This window comes from Oncorhynchus mykiss, chromosome 27 (genome assembly GCF_013265735.2).
Source record: "Oncorhynchus mykiss isolate Arlee chromosome 27, USDA_OmykA_1.1, whole genome shotgun sequence".
Taxonomy (NCBI): Eukaryota; Metazoa; Chordata; class Actinopteri; order Salmoniformes; family Salmonidae; genus Oncorhynchus; species Oncorhynchus mykiss.
The window spans coordinates 17,625,075-17,647,151 of record NC_048591.1 but is presented as its reverse complement, the minus strand read 5'-3'; the positions used below and the strand labels follow the sequence as shown (position 1 = coordinate 17,647,151).

General features: G+C 43.9%; 1 protein-coding gene across 1 annotated transcript; it reads left to right on the top strand.

Moving 5' to 3' along the window:
* The first annotated feature begins 3,006 nt into the window (after positions 1-3,006).
* LOC110507665 (short transient receptor potential channel 4) lies at positions 3,007-21,882 on the top strand. Its single transcript, XM_036965509.1, has 17 exons — positions 3,007-3,541; positions 3,784-3,860; positions 3,991-4,178; positions 4,927-5,145; positions 10,010-10,150; positions 10,356-10,532; positions 10,913-11,113; positions 12,919-13,100; positions 13,252-13,406; positions 14,535-14,674; positions 15,050-15,193; positions 15,489-15,661; positions 16,101-16,296; positions 17,223-17,417; positions 18,086-18,127; positions 18,458-18,547; positions 18,740-21,882. The coding sequence occupies exons 3-17, from the start codon at positions 4,020-4,022 to the stop codon at positions 19,322-19,324; spliced, it is 2,799 nt and encodes a 932-aa protein (XP_036821404.1). The 5' UTR covers positions 3,007-3,541; positions 3,784-3,860; positions 3,991-4,019; the 3' UTR covers positions 19,325-21,882.
* The last annotated feature ends 195 nt before the right edge of the window (positions 21,883-22,077 follow it).

Below are 22,077 nucleotides of genomic sequence, written 5' to 3'. Positions count from 1 at the left end.
CTGCAGTGTGCTTTTAACCTCTTGTGGGCAATGGGTATATTAAGGCCACATTACTGCAGCGAATGCCCTGATCCTCTATATCAATCTATGTCAATTTGATTGGCGAACCTAATAGACATTATTTGTGGTAGATCACAAGGTCTTATACATGTTGTTTAGGCTAGTTCCATGGTTTTAGATGCATAGGAAGAACAGATGTCGGAAGGCTGTTTTAAGGACCGCTGTTCTTTCAAACATAAGGTCAATTACAGTCGCGTCCCAACTGGGACCTTATTCCCTATGTAGTGCAATACTTTTGACGATACTATTCCCCATTATGTAGGGAATAGGATGCCATATGGGACGCAGCCTAAGAATGACGTTGTGGGGTGGTAATGGACATGAAGAAAACAAGTTCACATCAGTTCCGGCTGATCAAATTATCATTTGATCAAATTATGTGTAAGAACGACAATTATATAAAGAAGACTCCAACTCATCATTGCAACTGCTCCTTGGCCGGTATTCAATCTGTGGAGCACTGTCGACAATGCACCGTTTAAAGGCAATGCTCATGCTTTCACAGATTAAAGATGCAGTCCGGGATCTTAAGGACAACAAATTTGTGACATAATGTACAAATTGGATTCGTAAACACACACACACGCATGCACACACAATCGCACTACACACAAACACACACCTCATGTTCTCCTCTCCTCATTACAGTACCAGAGATGTCTTCTTTAGAGTTATTTGACATCAGCTCGTGCCTGTGTTATAAAGTACTGTTATACTTGAAGCCTTAACAGAGAAGAAGCCTATTATAAATATAGATTGACATGAAGCACACAAGGTGGCACTTTGTTTCAATCTGGAGAGTGCCATGTTATAGTCAATGCAGAAGAAGTGAGATGCTGGAGACCTACAGTACATCAGCATTTGTTATGATGCTGGAAATATATGGTAGCCTGGTCCCAGATCTGTTTGTGCTATCACGTCAACTCCTTGCTATGCCAAAAAAAAAAGACAATGTGTGGCAAGGAGTGGTATGATGGGACAAACAGACTGGTGCCCAGGCTAAATATACCAACACATCACCATTTATTATAATCATATAATTAGAATACAAGATGGCGCAGCGGTCTAAGGCACTGCATTGCGATGTTGAGGCATCACTACAGCCTGGGGTTCGATCCCAAGCTGTGTCACAGCCGGCATTGACTGGGAGTCCCATACGGCGGTGCACAACTGGCCCAGCGTCGTCCGGGTTAAAAAGGGGAGAGGACTGTCATGTGGCTGAGAGAGAGAGAGAGAGAGAGAGAGAGAGAGAGAGAGAGAGAGAGAGATTCTGTCTCCTACTGCCTCTGACAGAGCTGTGGGAGAGGGACTCCTGACTCTGTCTCCTACTGCCTCTGACAGGGCTGTGGGAGAGGGACTCCTGACTTTCTCCTACTGCCTCTGACAGGGCTTTGGGAGAGGGACTCCTGACTGTCTCCTACTGCCTTTGACAGGGCTGTGGGAGAGGGACTCCTGACTCTGTCTCCTACTGCCTCTGGCACAGCTGTGGGAGAGGGACTCCTGACTCTGTCTCCTACTGCCTCTGACAGAGCTGTGGGAGAGGGACTCCTGACTCTGTCTCCTACTGCCTCTGACAGGGCTGTGGGAGAGGAATTTATAAAGCAGGCAGTCTAAGAGATGGAGCATGTGCCACATCAACTTCCCTCTCCTGTCCCCTCCTATCCTCTCTTGACCCTCGCTTGTTTAAAGATCGTCTTGACGATGGGAAATGTTCACCAGAGTCTCCTCTGTCCTCCTGACTGCCCTTAGTTTTTGAAGCTGTGCAGTTTGCAGAATCATGGCCCTGCTGCCGGGCTGATGGGAAACATTCACAACTCATGCATCTGCTTTGTCTCACTGTCAATGTTACAACTGATAGCGAGGAGAACAAAACCTAATGTTGCCGTATGTTTACATGAGTTTGTAAAACAAAGTAGGTTATCAATTATGGTGGACCAAACTGTATACTGTAAGGATTGGTTGTACAGTGTTTAATCTTGTATAAGTTTTTCTACCGAAAAGCTTCTCCAATTTTTATCTTGTGGGGACTTGATGAGTTGCTCTTAGATGTTCACTAAGATTGTGAACACATCTACATGCGGATGGTAAATGCTGTAAGGATGATAAAAACGGACAAATAATAATGAAGATTTTAGGAGACACTGAACACACATAAATGTCCTCAACTGAAAGCTCCACAATCAGGAAGTTCATTAATCCTTCTGTTGCTCAGTACTCCTAACTAAACTAATTGAATGTAACTCAATCATATGATTAATATTAATTCAATTAAAGTCAACTACCCCTCTTCAGTTCTACTCTAATGTGATACAGACAACTGTTCAGCAGGGAAGTATGTTAACCTGTCAGACACATGGCAAATGTAACACCATGTTCAGTCCCTGTCCTCCTGCACTGAAGTGAGTGTCTGTCTCTGTTTGTTTCAGGATGAACATCACCTTGGAATTCACAATATTATTTACAATATTAAGTTCCCTCAGGAATGTTCTTCAGTCCCCTCTTCATCCTCTCTGTTGAGTCTTCCTAACTCTACCCAGAGGCTCTAACTAAAGCATCACAATTCTCTTAGTTCTACTTTATTCAGATGGAGCCTAATGAAGATATTGATTTTATGGTGCAGCATGTTGTTCACAACGCCAGCTAAATCAACCTTTTATTACAAATTCAATGCCACGTGTTACACCTCACGAGATATTTCAACCTTGTGTTTTTCTCCTCTAAATGTATTGTAAAAGGTTTGCTTAAATGAGAAAAAGGTCGTTGAGTTTAATTTGCAGTGGTTTGTATATTCCTTGCGATGTTGCCATGTGCAATGTTGTCTCTGGCTGGAACAACCTTTTACGTTAAATTATAAAATAAATTAAACCAATCAATCAATTCACATGGACATGCATCTCAAAGGAAGATAGCGGATTGCGCTTCTGTATTATCCCTGCATGTGTTTCTTCTGCGATCATACACACTCCTACTGAGTCACGAGAAGCTCCTGCAGTCTATCAACCAAAGAGCGCGCGAAGCTAGAGGCAGCGAAGAGGATGCGTGCGTCTTCGGTGGACTTGATTGCTTGCTTGGGAATGTTTTTAACGAGGTTGGATTTCCTACTCTTGAACAAATAATTGTTTCCCAAGATCACACCTACTGAATTGAATGGTTATGAGTCCCGAGAATGTTCAGGGAATTGTTGGAAATTCTGGAAAATGATTTTTTTTGCATGTTTGATCGCGACCAGAGAGGAAGATAGTATCAGCTTGCTCTAATTATAACGCTGTTGCTTTAGGTTACATATTCCGTATAGGCAGGCTACTTCTGTCAACTGGAATACCCAAAGGAACAAGGTGGAATAGTTTTTCTTCGTCCTATTTCTGTTCTGCAACCCACAGAAGCCCTGCTGTAGTAGGCCTATGTGTTTCAAGCAATGAAACAGAAGTGTATAATTATTTGACAGTCAAATGTCATAGTCAAAACGTACTGGACTGAGACGGTAAGTTTAGCTGTGTATTTTTGTTTGCTTGTCAAATGCGTTTGTATAGTATATTGACATTGATGGGATGATCTGCAAACAACCACATTGAACGTTTGTGGATATTAATGGTTTCACCAAATTCAGTTATTACCAGCAGTTGTTGTTATCATATTCATTTAAAAAATATTTATATTATCCAGAAAATGTATGTAAATGCTTTGCTGACTTTGTTGTTAGCCTTTGGATTTTTGTTGATTTAGATTCCGCTGGACATTTTCTTTACTGCCAAGAACGTTGGAATTAGTCTACCTGCCCTCAGGTCAATTAATACGATTTGGTATGTAAATCTGATCCACTCCATTGAGCATGACACATTACAAATCTGATTCTGTCCACTGCCCACTGTCCACTGCCTCCCCAAAATGTAGATTACGGGTAATCAATGTTATCCAATCTAACCTGTCTAGGTGAGTGAGATTGCCTAGCAGTAGCAGCGATGTCTCGACTGTACTACAGGAGGACAGACAACTCCTCCTACAGGGACCGGATCCCTCTGAGGATTGTCAGGGCCGAGTCTGAACTGTCTGTCCTGGAGAAGAACTACCTGGGAGCAGTAGAGAAAGGAGACTATGCCTCAGTCAAACAGGCTCTAGAGGTAGGGATGAAGGGAGGAGAGGAAAGGAGGAGGGAGGAAGGAAGGGAGGGGATGGGGGAGAAAGGAGACTACGCCTCAGTCAAACAGGCTCTAGAGGTAGGGATGAAGGGAGGAGAGGAAAGGAGGAGGGAGGAAGGAAGGGAGGGGATGGAGGAGAAAGGAGACTATGCACCTCAGTCAGACGGGCTCTGGAAGTAGGGAAGAAGGAAGGAGAGGGAGGGTTGAAGGAGTAAGGGGGAAGGGAGGGAGAAAGACGCAGAGAGAGGGAGGAAGGGAGGGAGAGAAGGGAGAGAGGGAAAGTATACTACACTTCCCTCCAACAAGCTTTAGAGGTAGGGATGGAGGGAGGAGTGGGAGGGGAGAAGGAGGGAGGAATGGAGAGAGATGGAAGGGAGGGAGAGAGAGAGGAAGAGGGAGGAGTGGGAGGGGAGAAGGAGGGAGGAATGGAGAGAGATGGAAGGGAGGGAGAGGGAGAGGAAGAGGGAGGAGTGGGAGGGGAGAAGGATGGAGGAATGGAGAGAGATGGAAGGGAGGGAGAGAGAGAGGAAGAGGGAGGAGTGGGAGGGGAGAAGGAGGGAGGAATGGAGAGAGATGGAAGGGAGGGAGAGAGAGAGGAAGAGGGAAGGGTGGGAGGGAGGGATAAATAAGTCTCAGTTCAAGTACAACATCAATAAACATGATACAATTTGCTATCACGATACCATATAACTAAGTAAACATCCGTTGTAATTCCCTCTCCCACCTGTAGGAGGCAGAGATCTACTTCCGGATCAACATTAACTGTATAGACCCGTTGGGCCGCACAGCTCTGCTGATCGCTATTGAGAATGAGAACCTGGAGATTATAGAGCTGCTGCTCAGCTATAACGTGTACGTCGGTGACGCTCTGCTACACGCCATCCGTAAAGAGGTGGTGGGGGCCGTGGAAATGCTGCTCAACCACAAGAAGCCCAGCGGGGAGAAACAGGTAGAACAGTCACAGAGTGCTTCCCAAATTGCACCCTTTTCTTGAGTGTTGGCTATAGACACTTGGAGGAGGGGTTCCCCTGCATACAGCACAACACACTGTCCTTGTGTTATCACCTACATACCAATAGGCTACCTGCTTTACAATCAGATTGGTCTAGAGAAAGGCTTTAGACCAGACATGTCGATATAGAACAGTCTCTACTATATGCCCTCTTCTTATTTTCCTGTGTTTTACACTACCCCATCCCCTCCCAGGCACATACTCATTCCTATAAGGACTACTTCAACCCTATTTTATTTTTCATGGAATAGATCAGCTATGAAATTAGCAGATTTGAGTCTATTAAATAATATTACTAGCATCACTTCTAATCCCGCCCCCTTCTTATATATAATGCCCCAACTCCCCTCTCCCCTGGTTAGGGGACTCGGTGGAAAACATTAACATTCAACCCAACCTGAAAGCTACAAGGAGAAAATGTACATGTGCAATTTAGAAATGTTTCTCCATGCTATTACACACTGTATATTTGAACCATTCGATGTTGGTGAATTACATATTCTTCCTCCTCACATCTCTTGCTTCAGCACAGTGTCTCTCTCTTCTGCACATAATTCCATTTTCACTTCTCTCTCTGTATGTGTTGGTCTGCTCTAATTAACTAGTTCTCTCAGGACTGCAATGAGATACGCTACTCTGGGCAGTTAACACATTTTCCCCATACACTTGCACTCTGGATATTTGAACCATAATTCTTACTATATATTCTCCACAGCATCTCTTCCCTCTCTGTGTTGATCTTGGTTGCGTCCCAAAAGGGCACCCTATTCCATATTTAGTGCACACAACCCTATAAGCCCTTATCAAAATGACTGCACTTATATAGGGAATATGGTGCCATTGAGACTTAGCCATGAACAGGTGAACAGAGGTATGATAAACCAGACAGGGGCAGGCTTTACTCTGCTCATCACTTTATTTAAATCACTGCTGATCCACTAAACTAGATCCTCCTCATCACATCGCCTAGCCCTCCCGTGATTCCTCTGTTTGCAGTCTGTTTACTTATGCACTCGCTTCGTAATATGTTAATCATCTGATTTACATGTCTGTTGATCACTATAGCAAACGAGTCAACAGGCAGGTACTGTCTTTCATTTGTATAGGCTACTGTATTTTTCAGATTTGTGTGTACAGTGACACATCTGTAGCCTATTGACGACATCTGGTTATGTGAAACTGTGACAAGGTTACATGGTCTCACCAGTGCTAAGGGCAGGCAGGCAGTAGGAAAAGGATAAGGTGCAAAAATGTATTTGTCTAAATAACGGTAGTGATGGTAGAATAAATAAACATGTTGGGAAGATAGGCAAAATGACTTACAAAAACAAACGAACTAGGAGGAAAAATGTATTTCCCCGGTGCGCCAGGTAACCTAGTGGTTAAGAGCCTTGGCAAAGTAACTGAAAGGTTGCTGGTTCACTGTCCTGTATGCTCTGAAGGGGAGAGTAAACATATGTGGGTGGGGAGCGAGGGAGCTCCATGAAGCAACACACAAGGATACGGTCAAAGTATTAAAAATACATGCTCAAACTGAAGGAAAATAACTTCACTAGAATCACATAGATAATTGGACACTTGCAAACAAGTATTTATCAGCGGTGCACATGTTAAAAACAGGAACAATAAAAACAGTAACATAATTAGGCCTAACTCAAGGGTGCACAAGTGAGACCGGGGCTATGGTCATCACAGGCAAAACTCTTGCTAACAAAGGATACAATATCTTGAATGATGATATTAGGCTATTTAAACTGAACCATTTATCTTGAAAAAATATATTTTAGTGTGACTATTACTCTTGTTTGCAGAGGGCCAAAAATAGAATGTGAAATGTAACCGGAAGACACAGTCCTGAAATGCATACAACTTTATAAAATACACTGCATTATCAAGTATATGATTTAGCTAGTTTTAAAACATGTAACAGAACAGAATACAGTAGGTCTGACACACACACACACACACACACACACACACACACACACACACACACACACACACACACACACACACACATACACATACATACACACACACACATACACACACATACGCATACACACACATACACACACACATACACACACACACACATACACACACACACATACGCACACACACACACACATACTCACACACATACGGACAGACATACCATTACAGAGAAAGTATATGGGGGCTGAACACTTCTCAAACACATTTTCAAAGACGTCAAAGAAAACTCCCACAGCACCAGTGCTGCTCTGAAACACTTTGGATTCAACTGAGACCCTTTTAACTAGATGGACAAGAACTCACAGAGCGTCCCATTTGGTTAGCTATTGAGACAATGTCTACACACACCATACAGTATCACATCTCTCTTTCTCCACCTCTCTTTCTCCACCTCTCTTCCTCCATCTCTATTGTATCTCCACCTCTCTTTCTCCACCTCTCTTTCTCCACCACTCTTCCTCCTTCTCTACTGTATCTCCCCCTCTCTTTCTCCACCACTCTTCCTCCATCTCTACTGTATCTCCACCTCTTTTTCTCCACCTCTCTTCCTCCATCTCTATTGTATCTCCACCTCTCTTTCTCCACCTCTCTTTCTCCACCTCTCTTCCTCCATCTCTATTGTATCTCCACCTCTCTTTCTCCACCTCTCTTTCTCCACCACTCTTCCTCCTTCTCTACTGTATCTCCCCCTCTCTTTCTCCACCACTCTTTCTCCATCTCTTCTGAGGGAGATTAGAGATAATGATAATAAGGTCAGACTCCACCTCAACAGCATGACCTAACTGCCAGCGATGCTAGTCATTGTTTCAACATCACATCGTTAATGCATGGTCCTCTGGACCATACGCATGCACACACACATACCATCAGGAGCATCAGGAATCAATGACAAGAAGACCTGTGGTTTACGGGAACATCACTTAGATCTGAGTTGTTGTGATAAGGGGAACAGTAATGTAATCCTGTTAGCTAGTATTTCCTCGTACTTTAAGTGAAGTGGTCACTCAAGTGCCTCTTTCCTTATTATCTCCTCCCAGAGGGAGACCAATCAGACTGTGGTTGTGTCCCAGATGGCCCCCTATACCCTATATAGTGCACTACTTTTGACCAGAGCCTTATGATGGTGCCATTTGGGATGCACACTAAATGATTAGACCCTGTCAATCAATCAATCAAACTGATTTATAAAGCAGATGTCACAAAGTGCTTTACAGAAACCTAGCCTAAAACCCCAAAGAGCAAGCAATGCAGATGTAGAAGCATAGTGGCTGGCTAGGAAAAACTCCCTAGAAAGGCAGGAACCTATGAAGAAAACGAGAGAGGAATCAGGCTATGAGGGGTGGCCAGTCTTCTTCTGGCTGTGCCCGGTGGAGATTATAAGAGTACATGGTCATTAAGGCAAGATCATTCTTCAAGATGATCAAACATTCATAGATGACAAGCAGGGACAAATAACAATCATAGTGATTATACAGATATCCCAGGACAGGGCTAACCAGGCAGGATATAGCCGCACGCACATTGCTAATGCACAGCCGCCACACTACCAGAGGGATATCAATAGACCACCAACTTATTTCCCTGAGACAAGGTGGAGTATAGCCAACGAAGATCTCCCCACCGCAAGAGCTCGAGGGTGCGCAAAACCAGACAGGAAGATCACTTCAGTGACTCAACCCACTCAGTTAGAGTATAGCGATACTCAAAAGTTATGCACCCCTCCTAGGGACGGCATGGGAGAGCACTAGCAAGCCAGTGACTCATACGGTCAGAGGCAGAGAATCCCAGTGGAGAGAGGGGAGCCGGCCAGGTAGAGACAGCAAGGGTGGTTCGTCACTCCAGTGCCTTGGCGTTCACGTTCTTGGGACCTCTGTTTTGTCCGAGTTTAAAAGTAACAAATGTGCCGCCATCCACTTCCTTTTGTCTGAAACACAGTCTTCCATGGTAGGCAATTTTGGGGCTTCGCCATGTTTCATCGAAATGTACTGTGTGTTGGTATGGTGTTTCCGAATGACCTCACCAGGAGGTAGCACGTACAGCGCATTTGGAAAGTATTCAGACCCCTTCCCTTTTCCACATTTTGTTACATTACTGCCTTATTCTAAAATATCTTACATTTAAAATGTTCCTCATCAATCTATACACAATTCCCCATAATATCCAAGCAAAACAGTACATTTTTTATTTTTGCAAATGTATATATATATAAACCCGATCTAACATCTCTGGAGAGACCTGAAAATAGCTGTGTGGCGACGCTCCTCATCCAACCTGACAGCTTGAGAGGATCTGCAGAGAAGAATTGGAGTAACTCCCCCAAAACAGGTGTGCCAAGCTTGTAGCATCATACCCAAGAAGACATGAGGCTGTAATTGCTGCCAAAAGGTGCTTCAACAAAGTACTGAGTAATGGTTTGAATACTTGTGTAAATCTGATAACAATTCTTTTTTTTTTCTAACATATTTGCAAAAATGTCTAAAAGCCTGTTTTTAGACAGGCACGCACACACACACACGCACGCACACACACACACACGCACGCACAATCACAAACACACACACACACACACACACAGCTACTTCTCAAGTAAAACCTAAGCCATGTACCTCTATTGTATTGGTTCATAACAAAACATTATGGTATTGATATTGATAATACTACAATGTTGTTATTAATTCTGTTTTGTCTAATTCAGTTTTCTTCTTCAATCGATATCTGGATTGAACACATATCTTCTCTCTTGCCCATCACCATCCCTATCTGACTATAACCCTTATTTATCTCTGCCCCGCCCTCCCTCCAGGTTCCTCCCATCCTATTGGACAAGCAGTTCTCTAACTTTACTCCTGACATCACACCCATCATCCTGGCAGCTCACACCAACAACTATGAGATCATCAAACTGCTGGTGCAGAAGGGGGTGTCCATGCCCCAGCCACATGAGGTGGGTCTGAATCAGGATATATGCTACACTATGGTGTAGTACTATGGTAAATGATTAAGTACTACATGCTACAGTATGATATAGTATGTAATGTAGTACAGTACAATAGTCACAGCAGGCTACACTACACCATACAGTATGATACAATAGTAGAGTACAGTATGATAGTTACAATACTGCCCTCCGTCCCCTAACTCTGTTCAAGGTGCGCTGTAACTGCATGGAGTGCGTGTCCAGCTCTGATGTGGATAGTCTTCGTCACTCCCGCTCACGTCTCAACATCTACAAGGCCCTGGCCAGCCCATCACTCCTGGCCCTCTCCAGTGAAGACCCTTTCCTCACAGCCTTCCAGCTCTCCTGGGAACTACAGGAACTCAGCAAGGTGCTACGTTTATTTAATTTAATTCAATTGAGGTGGAGAATGAGTCAAAGAAGAGTGAGGAGTTGTCTCAGCAGTGTAAGTACTTTACTTTATAAGCAGTTTATGGACTATGAATTGACTTTATCCTCTTCATTCTTATGTGGAACATAAGGCCTCCACAAGAGAGTGCACAGACGCCCATCTTCTGCCTATTAGGAGATGGACCGTGTTGTATGACAGTGTTTTTTTGTGCTCGACTTTTAACTAACAGTTTATTCCTGTTTCAGGTGGAGAAAGAGTTTATGTCGGAGTATGAGGAGTTGTCCTGGCCGTATAAAAGTTTTATAAAGAGTTATTAACTAGTTTATTGACTGTTAACTAACAGTTTCTGTCTGTTTCAGGTAGAGAATGAGTTTAAGTCGGAGTATGAGGAGTTATCTCAGCAGTGTAAACAGTTTGCCAAGGACCTGTTGGACCAAACCAGAAGTTCCAGAGAACTAGAGCTGATCCTGAACTACAGAGATGACATCAACCCTTTACTGGATGAGAACACCAACGATCTGGCCAGACTCAAACTGGCAATCAAATACACACAGAAAGAGGTAAGACATAACCCATGTTTCCTCGGGAAGGTGTGTTTATTCTTATTTTACTGCATGTTGAAGCTCAGCCAGGTGGCTCTCCCTCCCAATGTCTTTAGTACAGCTGAGGGTTTTACATGTTGTATTTCAGTGGATAAAGCATGAAGCTAATGTCTGCTGTTATCTCTAAGATAGGATTTAGAAGTAGTAGATGGCCAGATTGGGGTGGAGACTTCCTATGGGAGTTGTAATGTTGTGGTAATCACCAGGTTGTGTCTGAAAATGGCATCCTTCCTTAGTGAAACAACACATTACTGGAGCTATGTCTCAGTCTGCTGTCCAGTCCCTTGATGGGAACGTAATGAAACATAATGATAAAGTAATTAGGATGCTACTAATAGGATAATGTTTGCTGGGATTACTAACTCGCAATACATCTAAATGACCCAGAAAGCAGCATGTTGCACAGGAAAACAACGACCTTGGCCATGTCCTATATGGCCCCCTATTCCCTAGTACAGTTATGAAATGGAAGTTGTGAAATGTTGCCCCCTACTGAGTAGAAGGGGACACGGCATCTGTACTCACGTAGAGAGTGAAGATGACTGAGAACTGCAGAAAAAACACACACACTCATTGCATAATACTTTTAACCCTTTCCATGAGACGGACATTTACAGTATGACACTGCTGAAAATACACAACATGCTATATCCCTTTAGGGTTAGGGAGAGACATTTATAAGAACTCCATGTTCCTGTTTGAAAGAGTGCCTGTCCGTCAAATCTGTTCCTCATGAAACATTGTTATGTTTTTCTCTCTGGGAGATTTGATAGAACCATCTGCGCTGCTCTGTGTGACGGTGAGGTTAATCTCAGTCTAACCGAATTACGAACAAATTACAACCAAATGGATCCCCGTCACTTAGAGCAGGGCATTGTGGGGCATAAGGTCATCAGTGAGGTCATCAGTCAGAGAGTGACTGAGACAGAGAGTGTTTTAGATGGTCCCTGAGACAGTCAGAGTGTTCCTTATCAAACCTTGTGAGCAGAGGCAGATCTGAAAGAAATGCCCTTTTCACAATACTGAGCCTAGTTGAGCCAAGCTGTAATGGTCTTGTTACACCTCCACCGCAGTTCCTGGAACTGTGCTGACAAGGACAATATGAAGAGAAAGCATCCGGCGCAGCGCAGTACGGTGTGTGAGGAGGATATTAGAGAGGAACAAAGATGCCAAGGAGGGACACTTGGGACCAGGGCAGGGACAGCTGGTAACACTCACCAGAATGATCAGGATGATTAAGGTCTGGAGGTGCTGCTGGACTAAACCAGACTAAACAGTCATTAACTGCAGCCCAAATGGCACATAGGGTGTAATTTGGACCTCCTCCATTAGCTGAGTGTGTTTACTGCTGTACCCAACTGTCCAACTGTCAGTATGCTCTATGCTGTACTCAACTGCCCAGGCTTGCTTAAGATGTGCCTGTTTTCGTGTCAGTTGTTTGTCAATGTGGAGTGGAAAGTAAATGAGAAAGAAATGTAAACATTGTGAAGTTGCATTGCACACACGTCTTCAATAACAACTAATTAGTAATGTATCATAAAGGCTGATTCCCTCCCTCCCTCCCTCGCTCCCTCCCTCCCTCCCTCCCTCCCTCCCTCCCTCCCTCCCTCCCTCCCTACTCTTTCCCCTCTCCATTCTCCCTCTCCTTCTCCTTCTCTCTCCCCCTCTCCATCGCTCCCTCCCTCCCCTTTCTCCTCCCCTCTCTCTTTTCCTGCCCTCTCTCTTTTCCTCCCCTCCTTCCTTCCTCAATCTCCCTCTTCCAGTTTGTAGCCCAGCCTAACTGTCAGCAGCTGCTTGCGTCTCGTTGGTACGATGAGTTCCCTGGGTGGAGGCGTCGTCACTGGGCAGGGAAGTTCCTAACCTGTGTCTTCATCGGCCTCCTCTTCCCCCTCTTATCCCTCTGCTACCTGGTCTCTCCTAAGAGCCGCTATGGACACTTCATCAGGCAAGTAGCCTAGAGGTTAGATAGGCAGGCCAGCAACCGAAGGGTTGCCAGTTTGAATCCCTGGTCTGATGGGAAAAATCTGTCAGGAAGCTGAAGTTGAATTTCTGTTGGACCTATTGGTCAATTAAGTAATCTTCTTCTTCCTCATTAGGAAGCCCTTCATCAAGTTTATCTGCCACACAACGTCGTATCTCACCTTCTTGTTCCTCCTGCTGCTGGCCTCCCAGCACATCGTCTCTACAGACCCTAACAGACAGGGGCCGCCTCCTACTGTGGTGGAATGGATGATACTACCCTGGGTACTGGGTAAGAAAGTATGTGTGTGTGTGTGTGTGTGTTTTACGTGCGCAGAGTTGCACAACATGGTTGATCAAGAAAGGAAAGACTTGGACACGTGCTTCATTGATGCAAACAAGATGTCAACTCCACAGAAGGTCAGCTGATAATAGAGTAATTTGAGACATACCAAGTAGACTGCTATTGATGTTAATGATAGTTGATGACAATTCTGACAGGAAATGGTGGTAACCAAGCCTGTGTTTCAGCCAAATACTCTATCAACCGTTTACACCTGGTTTTCATGCATTGACCGCACACTGCATTGTAAGACAACCCAGCCCATGTGTGTCCTATGTAACTTCCATTATGGTGTTCTGTAGGATCTTCATTTGAGCCAGTTTGCTACAGCAGGAAACAAGTCCTGCAGCACCAGGAAATGTGAATTATTATGTGGATTATAATTAATGGACATTTTGATACATTTTTCATTAGGGAAACTTTAGAAGCCTTGTTAAATCTCAAATACACTACAAGTTTGCATTTCCTGCTATGCAGGAACATCCTCAGAAAACAAAAAAAGTGATACAATGAAGATCCTACATCTGAACACACACATGCATACTGAGTCACTTTACCCTGCCTTGTACATATCTAACTGAAATACTGGTATGATCTGGTACTGGTACTCCCTGTATATAGCTCCATTCAGTGTATTTTATTCCGCTTGTGTTACTAATTATTATAATAGTTTAACTCTGCATCATTGGGAGGGGCTCGTAAGCAAGCATTTCAAGGTTAAGTCTTGTATTTGGCGCATGTGACAAATACAATTTGATTTGATTTTAACACTCCCTCTTCACCTGAGGAATGTGGCCGTAGATCAGAGAAGTGAGACAGACATGATAAATTAGCTCTGTCGGGCGTCAGACAGGAAGGACAACCCTAACCCTAGGACTGCGTCCCGAATGGCACCATTTTCCCAATTTAGATCACTACTTTTGACCAGGCCCTCACAGGCCCTCTTCAAAAGTAGTGCACTATGTAGGGGATAGGGTGAGTTACATAGGGCTCAGGTCAAAAGTAATGCACTTTGTAAGAGACCAGGTGCTATTTGGGACATTATCATAACCTGCTGGTCCGTTCTCCATCCTGTAGGCTTCATCTGGACAGAGATTAAACAGATGTGGGATGGAGGGTTCCAGGACTACATCCATGACTGGTGGAACCTCATGGACTTTGTTATGAACTCTCTGTACCTGGCTACCATCTCTTTGAAGTTCGTTGCCTATGTCAAGGTATGATGGTTGTTGTGTACGAGATAATATGAAATACGCTTGAATAAATTGCACAACGAGTTCTTGAAAATACAACCAGTTTACACTCAGGCTTCATTTAAATGAATAGGAGCGCCTCACGCTTGTCAAAAGTTGTCCGGTGGAGCAGTCTTATTGGACAGACTATGGAATGCCGTCTCGCTGTGTCTCCCTCTCTCCCACAGTAGACTCTGACCTGTCCCCTCCATCTCTCCCTCTCTCCCACAGTAGACTCTGACCTGTCCCCTCCATCTCTCCCTCTCTCCCACAGTAGACTCTGACCTGTCCCCTCCATCTCTCCCTCTCTCCCACAGTAGACTCTGACCTGTCCCCTCTGTGTCTCCTTCTCTCCCACAGTACAGTGGCTTCAGGGCCAGGAACGAATGGCAGATGTGGCATCCTACCCTTGTAGCAGAGGCTGTGTTCGCCATCGCTAACATCTTCAGCTCCATCCGCCTCATCTCTCTGTTTACTGCTAACTCACACCTGGGACCTCTACAGGTCAGGATTATCATACAACTGCGTTTCTGTCATTATGTCCAGGAGTATATGTATTAAACGTCTTAGAGAAGGATTGCTGATTGAGGATCAGTTTTTCATTTTAATTCGCAATGAATAATGTTACATGGTCAGGGGAGGCCCTGATCCTATATCAGCAATCATACTCTGATAAGATTGGTACATATGGCCCCTGATCTGTAAAGTACTTTGAGCTGCAATTTATTGTATGAAAGGTTCTAGTTTATGATGATGATGACTATGATGATGAATATGATGATAATCCTCATGATTCCAGATCTCTCTGGGCAGGATGCTGCTGGACATCCTTAAGTTCCTGTTTATCTACTGCCTGGTGCTCCTGGCCTTCGCTAACGGGCTCAACCAGCTCTACTTCTACTACGAGACAGACGAGGGACTGAAGGGATGCAAGGGCATCCGCTGCGCAACACAGAACAACGCTTTCTCAACGTTAGTAAAGACCATGCATTATAATGTGCTTGTTTGTAAAGTTTTGGTTGGGCTGCAAAATTCTGGTAACTTTCCCAATATTCCCAGAATCAGGAGGCAATTATCATTTTTGTAATTTAGACGGATATGTATGTTTTGACAATTACCTGGATTAGGGCAAAAGTAGAATGGTAGCCTGTTATGATAAATGGACTATTCTTGTAAATCCTGCGTACCTTAAATATTTAGAAATATAACCCTCCCTCTCTCATCCCTTTCTACTCTCTCTCTCTCTCATATCCCTTTCTACTCTCTCTCTCTCTCTCTCTCTCTCTCTCTCTCTCTCTCTCTCTCTCTCTCTCTCTCTCTCTCTCTCTCTCTCTCTCTCTCTCTCTCTCTCTTTATATCATCCCTTTCTACTCTCTCTCTCTCTCTCTGTCTCTCTCTCTCTCTCCTTTAGGTTGTTTGAGACGCTCCAGTCGTTGTTCTGGTCTATCTTTGGGTTGATCAGTCTGTATGTGACCAACGTGGAGGCAGACCACCAGTTCACAGAGTTTGTAGGGGCCACCATGTTTGGAACCTATAATGTCATCTCTCTGGTGGTTCTACTCAACATGCTGATCGCCATGATGAACAACTCCTACCAACACATCGCTGTGAGTGTAACCCTAACCTTAACCCTAACACTAACCCCAGCCATGATGAACAACTCCTACCAACACATCGCTGTGAGTGTAACCCTAACCTTAACCCTAACACTAACCCCAGCCATGATGAACAACTCCTACCAACACATCGCTGTGAGTGTAACCCTAACCTTAACCCTAACACTAACCCCAGCCATGATGAACAACATAACACATCGCTGTGAGTGTAACCCTAACCTTAACCCTAACACTAACCCCAGCCATGATGAACAACTCCTACCAACACATCGCTGTGAGTGTAACCCTAACCTTAACCCTAACACTAACCCCAGCCATGATGAACAACTCCTACCAACACATCGCTGTGAGTGTAACCCTAACCTTAACCCTAACACTAACCCCAGCCATGATGAACAACTCCTACCAACACATCGCTGTGAGTGTAACCCTAACCTTAACCCTAACACTAACCCCAGCCATGATGAACAACTTAACACATCGCTGTGAGTGTAACCCTAACCTTAACCCTAACACTAACCCCAGCCATGATGAACAACTCCTACCAACACATCGCTGTGAGTGTAACCCTAACCTTAACCCTAACACTAACCCCAGCCATGATGAACAACTTAACACATCGCTGTGAGTGTAACCCTAACCTTAACCCTAACACTAACCCCAGCCATGATGAACAACTTAACACATCTCTGTGAGTGTAACCCTAACCTTAACCCTAACACTAACCCCAGCCATGATGAACAACTCCTACCAACACATCGCTGTGAGTCTTACTCTATCACTGGAATGCAAAATCATTCATTCATTCATTCACTTGTTTGTTTATGAGTCCAACAACCTGTCTGCTGTCATTTAATATCACACAGTTTTGTTCATATCACTTGTTCAGTTGCTTAGCATGTGTTGTTTCTGTTCAGGATCATGCAGACATTGAGTGGAAGTTTGCAAGAACCAAGTTGTGGATGAGTTACTTTGAAGAGGGGGGGACTCTGCCTTCTCCATTCAACATCATCCCTAGCCCCAAGTCAATCTGGTACTTCATCTGCTGGATCAGGAAACACATCTTCAAGATCACCAGGGCCAAGAAAACAGAAACATTTGGAACCATAGGGGTGAGGATGTGGTCTCTAGTCTACATCAACAGTACTTTTACTGAACAGTAGGGTTGCAAAATTCTAGTGAAGTTACTGGAGTTCTGCAACTCTACTGACCAGCTTCCAGTTGAAACTCCTTCTCTTCTCTGGTCTCAGTGGGTTGTTCACAACGAATTATCATGAATGAAATGACCTGTTCTTCCCAGAATGGTTAGATGTGCATAATGAGACAACTGTTCTGATAGCATCAGCAGTTAGAAGTTAAAGGGATAGTTTGGGATTTTGGCAATGAACCATTTTTATGTCTCTGCGTCCAGTATGATGGAAGTTAGAGGTAGTTTCACAAGCCAATACTAACTAGCATACGTGCTAGCTTAGCGAAAAAGACGTGGCCCAAAGACGGGAAGTCTTCTCATACAGCTAGTTAGCATTGGCTCACAAAACCACCTCTACCTTCCTTCATACTGGATCCAGAGACATTACAATGGTATCCACGAGTTCATCTGACTCTGGAGAAGAAGATAAAGGGCTTCATTGCCCAAATCCCAAACTATCCCTTTAACAGAGAATGGGCAGGTGATGACAGCGCTAACTGGCCAACTCTCTACCAAGAAGGAAATCACATGAACTGATTAGTCATGCTGCCTGGTGTGCTTTTGAAGTAAATTAATGTTCCTCGTTTGTAGAGACGGGCTGCCTTAAACGTAAGAACAAACCACCAGTATCAGGTATTTATGTGTTTCTTTTTTCAATATAAAATTCATTATGTTTCAGTTTTCAATGTGTTCATTCTGTAGATGCACATATTTTGAACTTGATTTTTCCCCAAATGGCACCCTATTCTCTATATAATGCACTACTTTTGACCAGAGCTCTATGGCCATGGACAAAAGTTATGCTCTACAGTATATAGGGAATAGGATGCCATTTGGGACACATCCCTGTACCTGTCCACTCTCAGGATGATGTTTTCCATATTATCAGCAGAAGTTGTTAGTAGCCCAGCAGTGGATGTATTTGATAAGATTTTATCAACCTGTGGACTGTGTTGTTTTCAGGAGGTTTTGAGGAACCTGGTGAAGAGATATGTAGCAGCCATGATCAGAGATGCCAAGACAGAGGAAGGACTGACTGAGGAGAACTTTAAGGTAAGGTTTGGTTTCCTCTGACATTCCACATGTATTTACATGTGTTTCTCTATCCAGCACCAGACAGGGACTACAGAAGAACAATAAGCATTGTTTCTAACTCTAGCAATGAATGTTGATTAATGTGCACTGTCCACTGTAAATGTCATAAATAGATAAACAAGTTGTATGTGTGTATGTTTCTCTCCCCAGGAGCTGAAGCAGGACATCTCCAGCTTTAGGTATGAGGTCCTGGGGATGATGAAGGGGAAGGTGGGGCCCGGGGGTGGGGGCGTGGCTCTAGCAGAAAGTAAACCCAGTGAAAAGGCAGGGGCCTCCATTCTGGTCTACCCTGACCACTCCTTCAAGTACTCCCCCAAGTTCTCCCCAGCCATGCCTAAGACCAACATGTTTCCCGACACCACATCCATACTCCAGCAGAGGGCAGCCCTCTCCTCCACCTCCTCCACATCCCCTTCCACCTCTCAGGGCTTGAACCGACTGGTCAACGGCTCTGTGGTACCCTCTTGGGCCTCCACTGACACCTCCTCCAACCCCACCTCCTCCACTCCCATCTCCTCTTCATCCTCCACTCCCATCCATTCCTCCACCAAAGACAGGCTGGCCAGGAAAGACTTTCCCAAAGACATCTGTGACTTTGGGCTCTACTCTGTGTCTGAGGAGATGGGAGAAGTTGACCTGGAGGAGCTGGACTGTGATGGAGAGAAGGAGGAGCAGGGTGGAGCGAGGGAGAGGACGTGTACAGAGAAGGAAGAGAACGAAGGGAGGGGAGAGTGAAGAGAGAAGGAGGAGCAGGGTGGAGCGAGGGAGAGGACGTGTACAGAGAAGGAAGAGAACGAAGGGAGGGGAGAGTGAAGAGAGAAGGAGGAGCAGGGTGGAGCGAGGGAGAGGACGTGTACAGAGAAGGGAGAAAACGAAGAGAGGGGAGAGTGAAGAGAGAGAGAGTCCACGTTAAAACAGACTGTTGAGGATGAGACGTAGAAGGACTTATTTGAATGTATCGTTATGATGCGTCTTCATGGAGGCCTGTGTAGTAGCTCGCCTTGCTTCTCCAGAACCAATTCAACTCTCAGACTAATATATTCTGGTCTATAAGACAGAATGTATAAGCTGGAAAACAGGAGACAAGAAGTCTGTTTCTTGGTCTGTGTCCCAAATAGCACCCTATTCTCTATATAGAGCACTGCATTTGACCAGGGGACAAAAGGGCTCTGGCCAAAAGTTGCGCACTGTGTAGGGAATAGGATGTCATGTGGAACAAGCAGATAAGACGTCATTCTCCGACCAGGATTTCTGGAAAACCTGGGAATTTGGGGAAAGTTACTGGAGTTTTGCCAACCTATACTGTACGTGATAGAACTATCAGTATTTTATTAACAGACCCTGTCTCTGCTGCTTCTCCCAGTCAGCCCCCTGCTATTTGCAAAACAATCCTTTGCCATAATGTATAATGGAAAACGCTAATAAATCTTGCAGGTAGATCTATACAATGTCACACATTGGCAAATTATTCAAAACTAGTTGGATGATGCTGTCTAGTCTATTATCTCGGGTGTTTCCCAAAAGGCACCTTATTCCCTATATAGTGCACCACTTTTGACCAGAGCCCTATGGGGCAACACCTGGAGAAGTATGCAGGTGTTCGCAGGGCTACTCCTGAAGCTCGCAGGGCTACTCCTGATGCTTGCAGCGCGACTCCTGCCCCCCTCCAACCAAGCCTTCACATGCCCTGTCTGCCACTGCAGCTGGAAATCCAGGATTGGGCTCCACTACCACCAGAAGACCAGAAGTAGGGCCTACAGAAGATTGGTTTTCTATGCAAGCGAGTAAGACCTTTAGAAGCAACGTTTTCTTTCAAGTGAAATCCCACAAGAGATGCTATACTGTACATGTAGGGGAGAGTGGGATAAGTTGAGCCCCCCTTGTTTCTAGGGAACCATACACAAAATTAATAATTGGACCAAATGTTTAGGAAGAGGTAATTTTATGGATTCTGTGAAGGAAGATACATGGGAAAATTAGTGAGCAAAAATGGAATTTCACCAAATAAATGTATTGTAGTAGAGGTTTCATGATGCTTGTATCTAAACAAAAGTAGATCATTTAAAGATTGTTCTATACATCAGTTGAGGTTATAGGCTGCAATATGAAGTCCTAAACCTAGCATGAAAGTACATCCTAGTAGCTGTGTTGGCTAATATGTCAAAAATTTTGCCTTGGTGTAGGTTGAGCCAATGGCCTTGATGTAGGTTGAGCCAATGGCCATGGGGTAAGTTGAGCCAATGGCCATGGGGTAAGTTGAGCCAATGGCAAGTTGAGCAAATTGAAATGTTTTCTTCCCAGGCCTATTGCAAGGCCTTATCTCTGGGATAGGAGGTAACAACAGGGACTGGCCTATCTTAATAGTGCTTTAAAATGTACATTGTTTTTTAGGTGTTAAGCCTGTGTTAAAAGATGCTTAAACTTATTTAAAGACAAAAAAGTGATTTTAATTGTGTTAAAGATAGACATGGTTTTAAAAAGTTAGTGGTAATATTTCATTCAGTACAGAAATGTGAAGGCGGCTTAACTTACCCTGTCCCATGGTTCAACTTACCCCATATTCTGAGTAAGTTGTGCCAAGAGACTACTTTTTTTGGACAAGTTGGACAAGCTAGTTTTTAAAACTGTAATGTTTACTGGAATTCTGATTATTTCCAGGGATACACAACATCCTGAAATATATGTAGATATCTTTGTTAGAAAGAATACTATATTTCCCTTGATGGAGTGATGCTGAATGTAAAAAATGGCTCAACTTACCCCACTCTCCTCTACAACTGAAAGTTGACATGGCTTAGCTTGTGAAATCCAATTCCTTAGGAATTCCCCACGTTCTTACCATATGATGCTATACTCAGTACTGACATTAACACTGCACACTAACTCAGCTCCCAGCATCCCATTGTTAACCTTAAAGGGGAAATCTGAGATTGGTACATCCATTTGTGCATATTTTTGGTGGCTTTTTATTGCTCTGTTTATGAATTTAAGCATTTATTTCTTTAGGCCCATCCCTCAGCTTTTTATTACAACAAGTGGCAGGGTTACCACTGTTGTTTTTGGAATCCCAGATTTGCCCTTTAAATTAATATACTTGGACTCTCAGCATCCCATTGTTAACCTTAATGACATAATATTGAATGGTATTCTGTTATTCTCATATGCGAGTTGGTTAGATATGTATAATTTCTGAGGGAGTGCTAATTTTTATTGTATTTTATTTCTGGCATTCATTCAAGCTCCAGAGGGCTATACAACATGAATCAATAAACATAATATGTTTTTAACATAAATGATTTGAAGTCAGTATCACCATCCTTTCAATAGACAGTGAGAGTTTCTCACATACATGTCACCATTCCTCATTCAGCTTTTTGCACTTCCATGGATATTCTCAGCTTCACACCTAAAGATCTGCAGGAGTGTCTCATCTACTCATTAGATCTCTGTCTCCATGGTAACATGAATTGGAAGAATCATTTTCTACT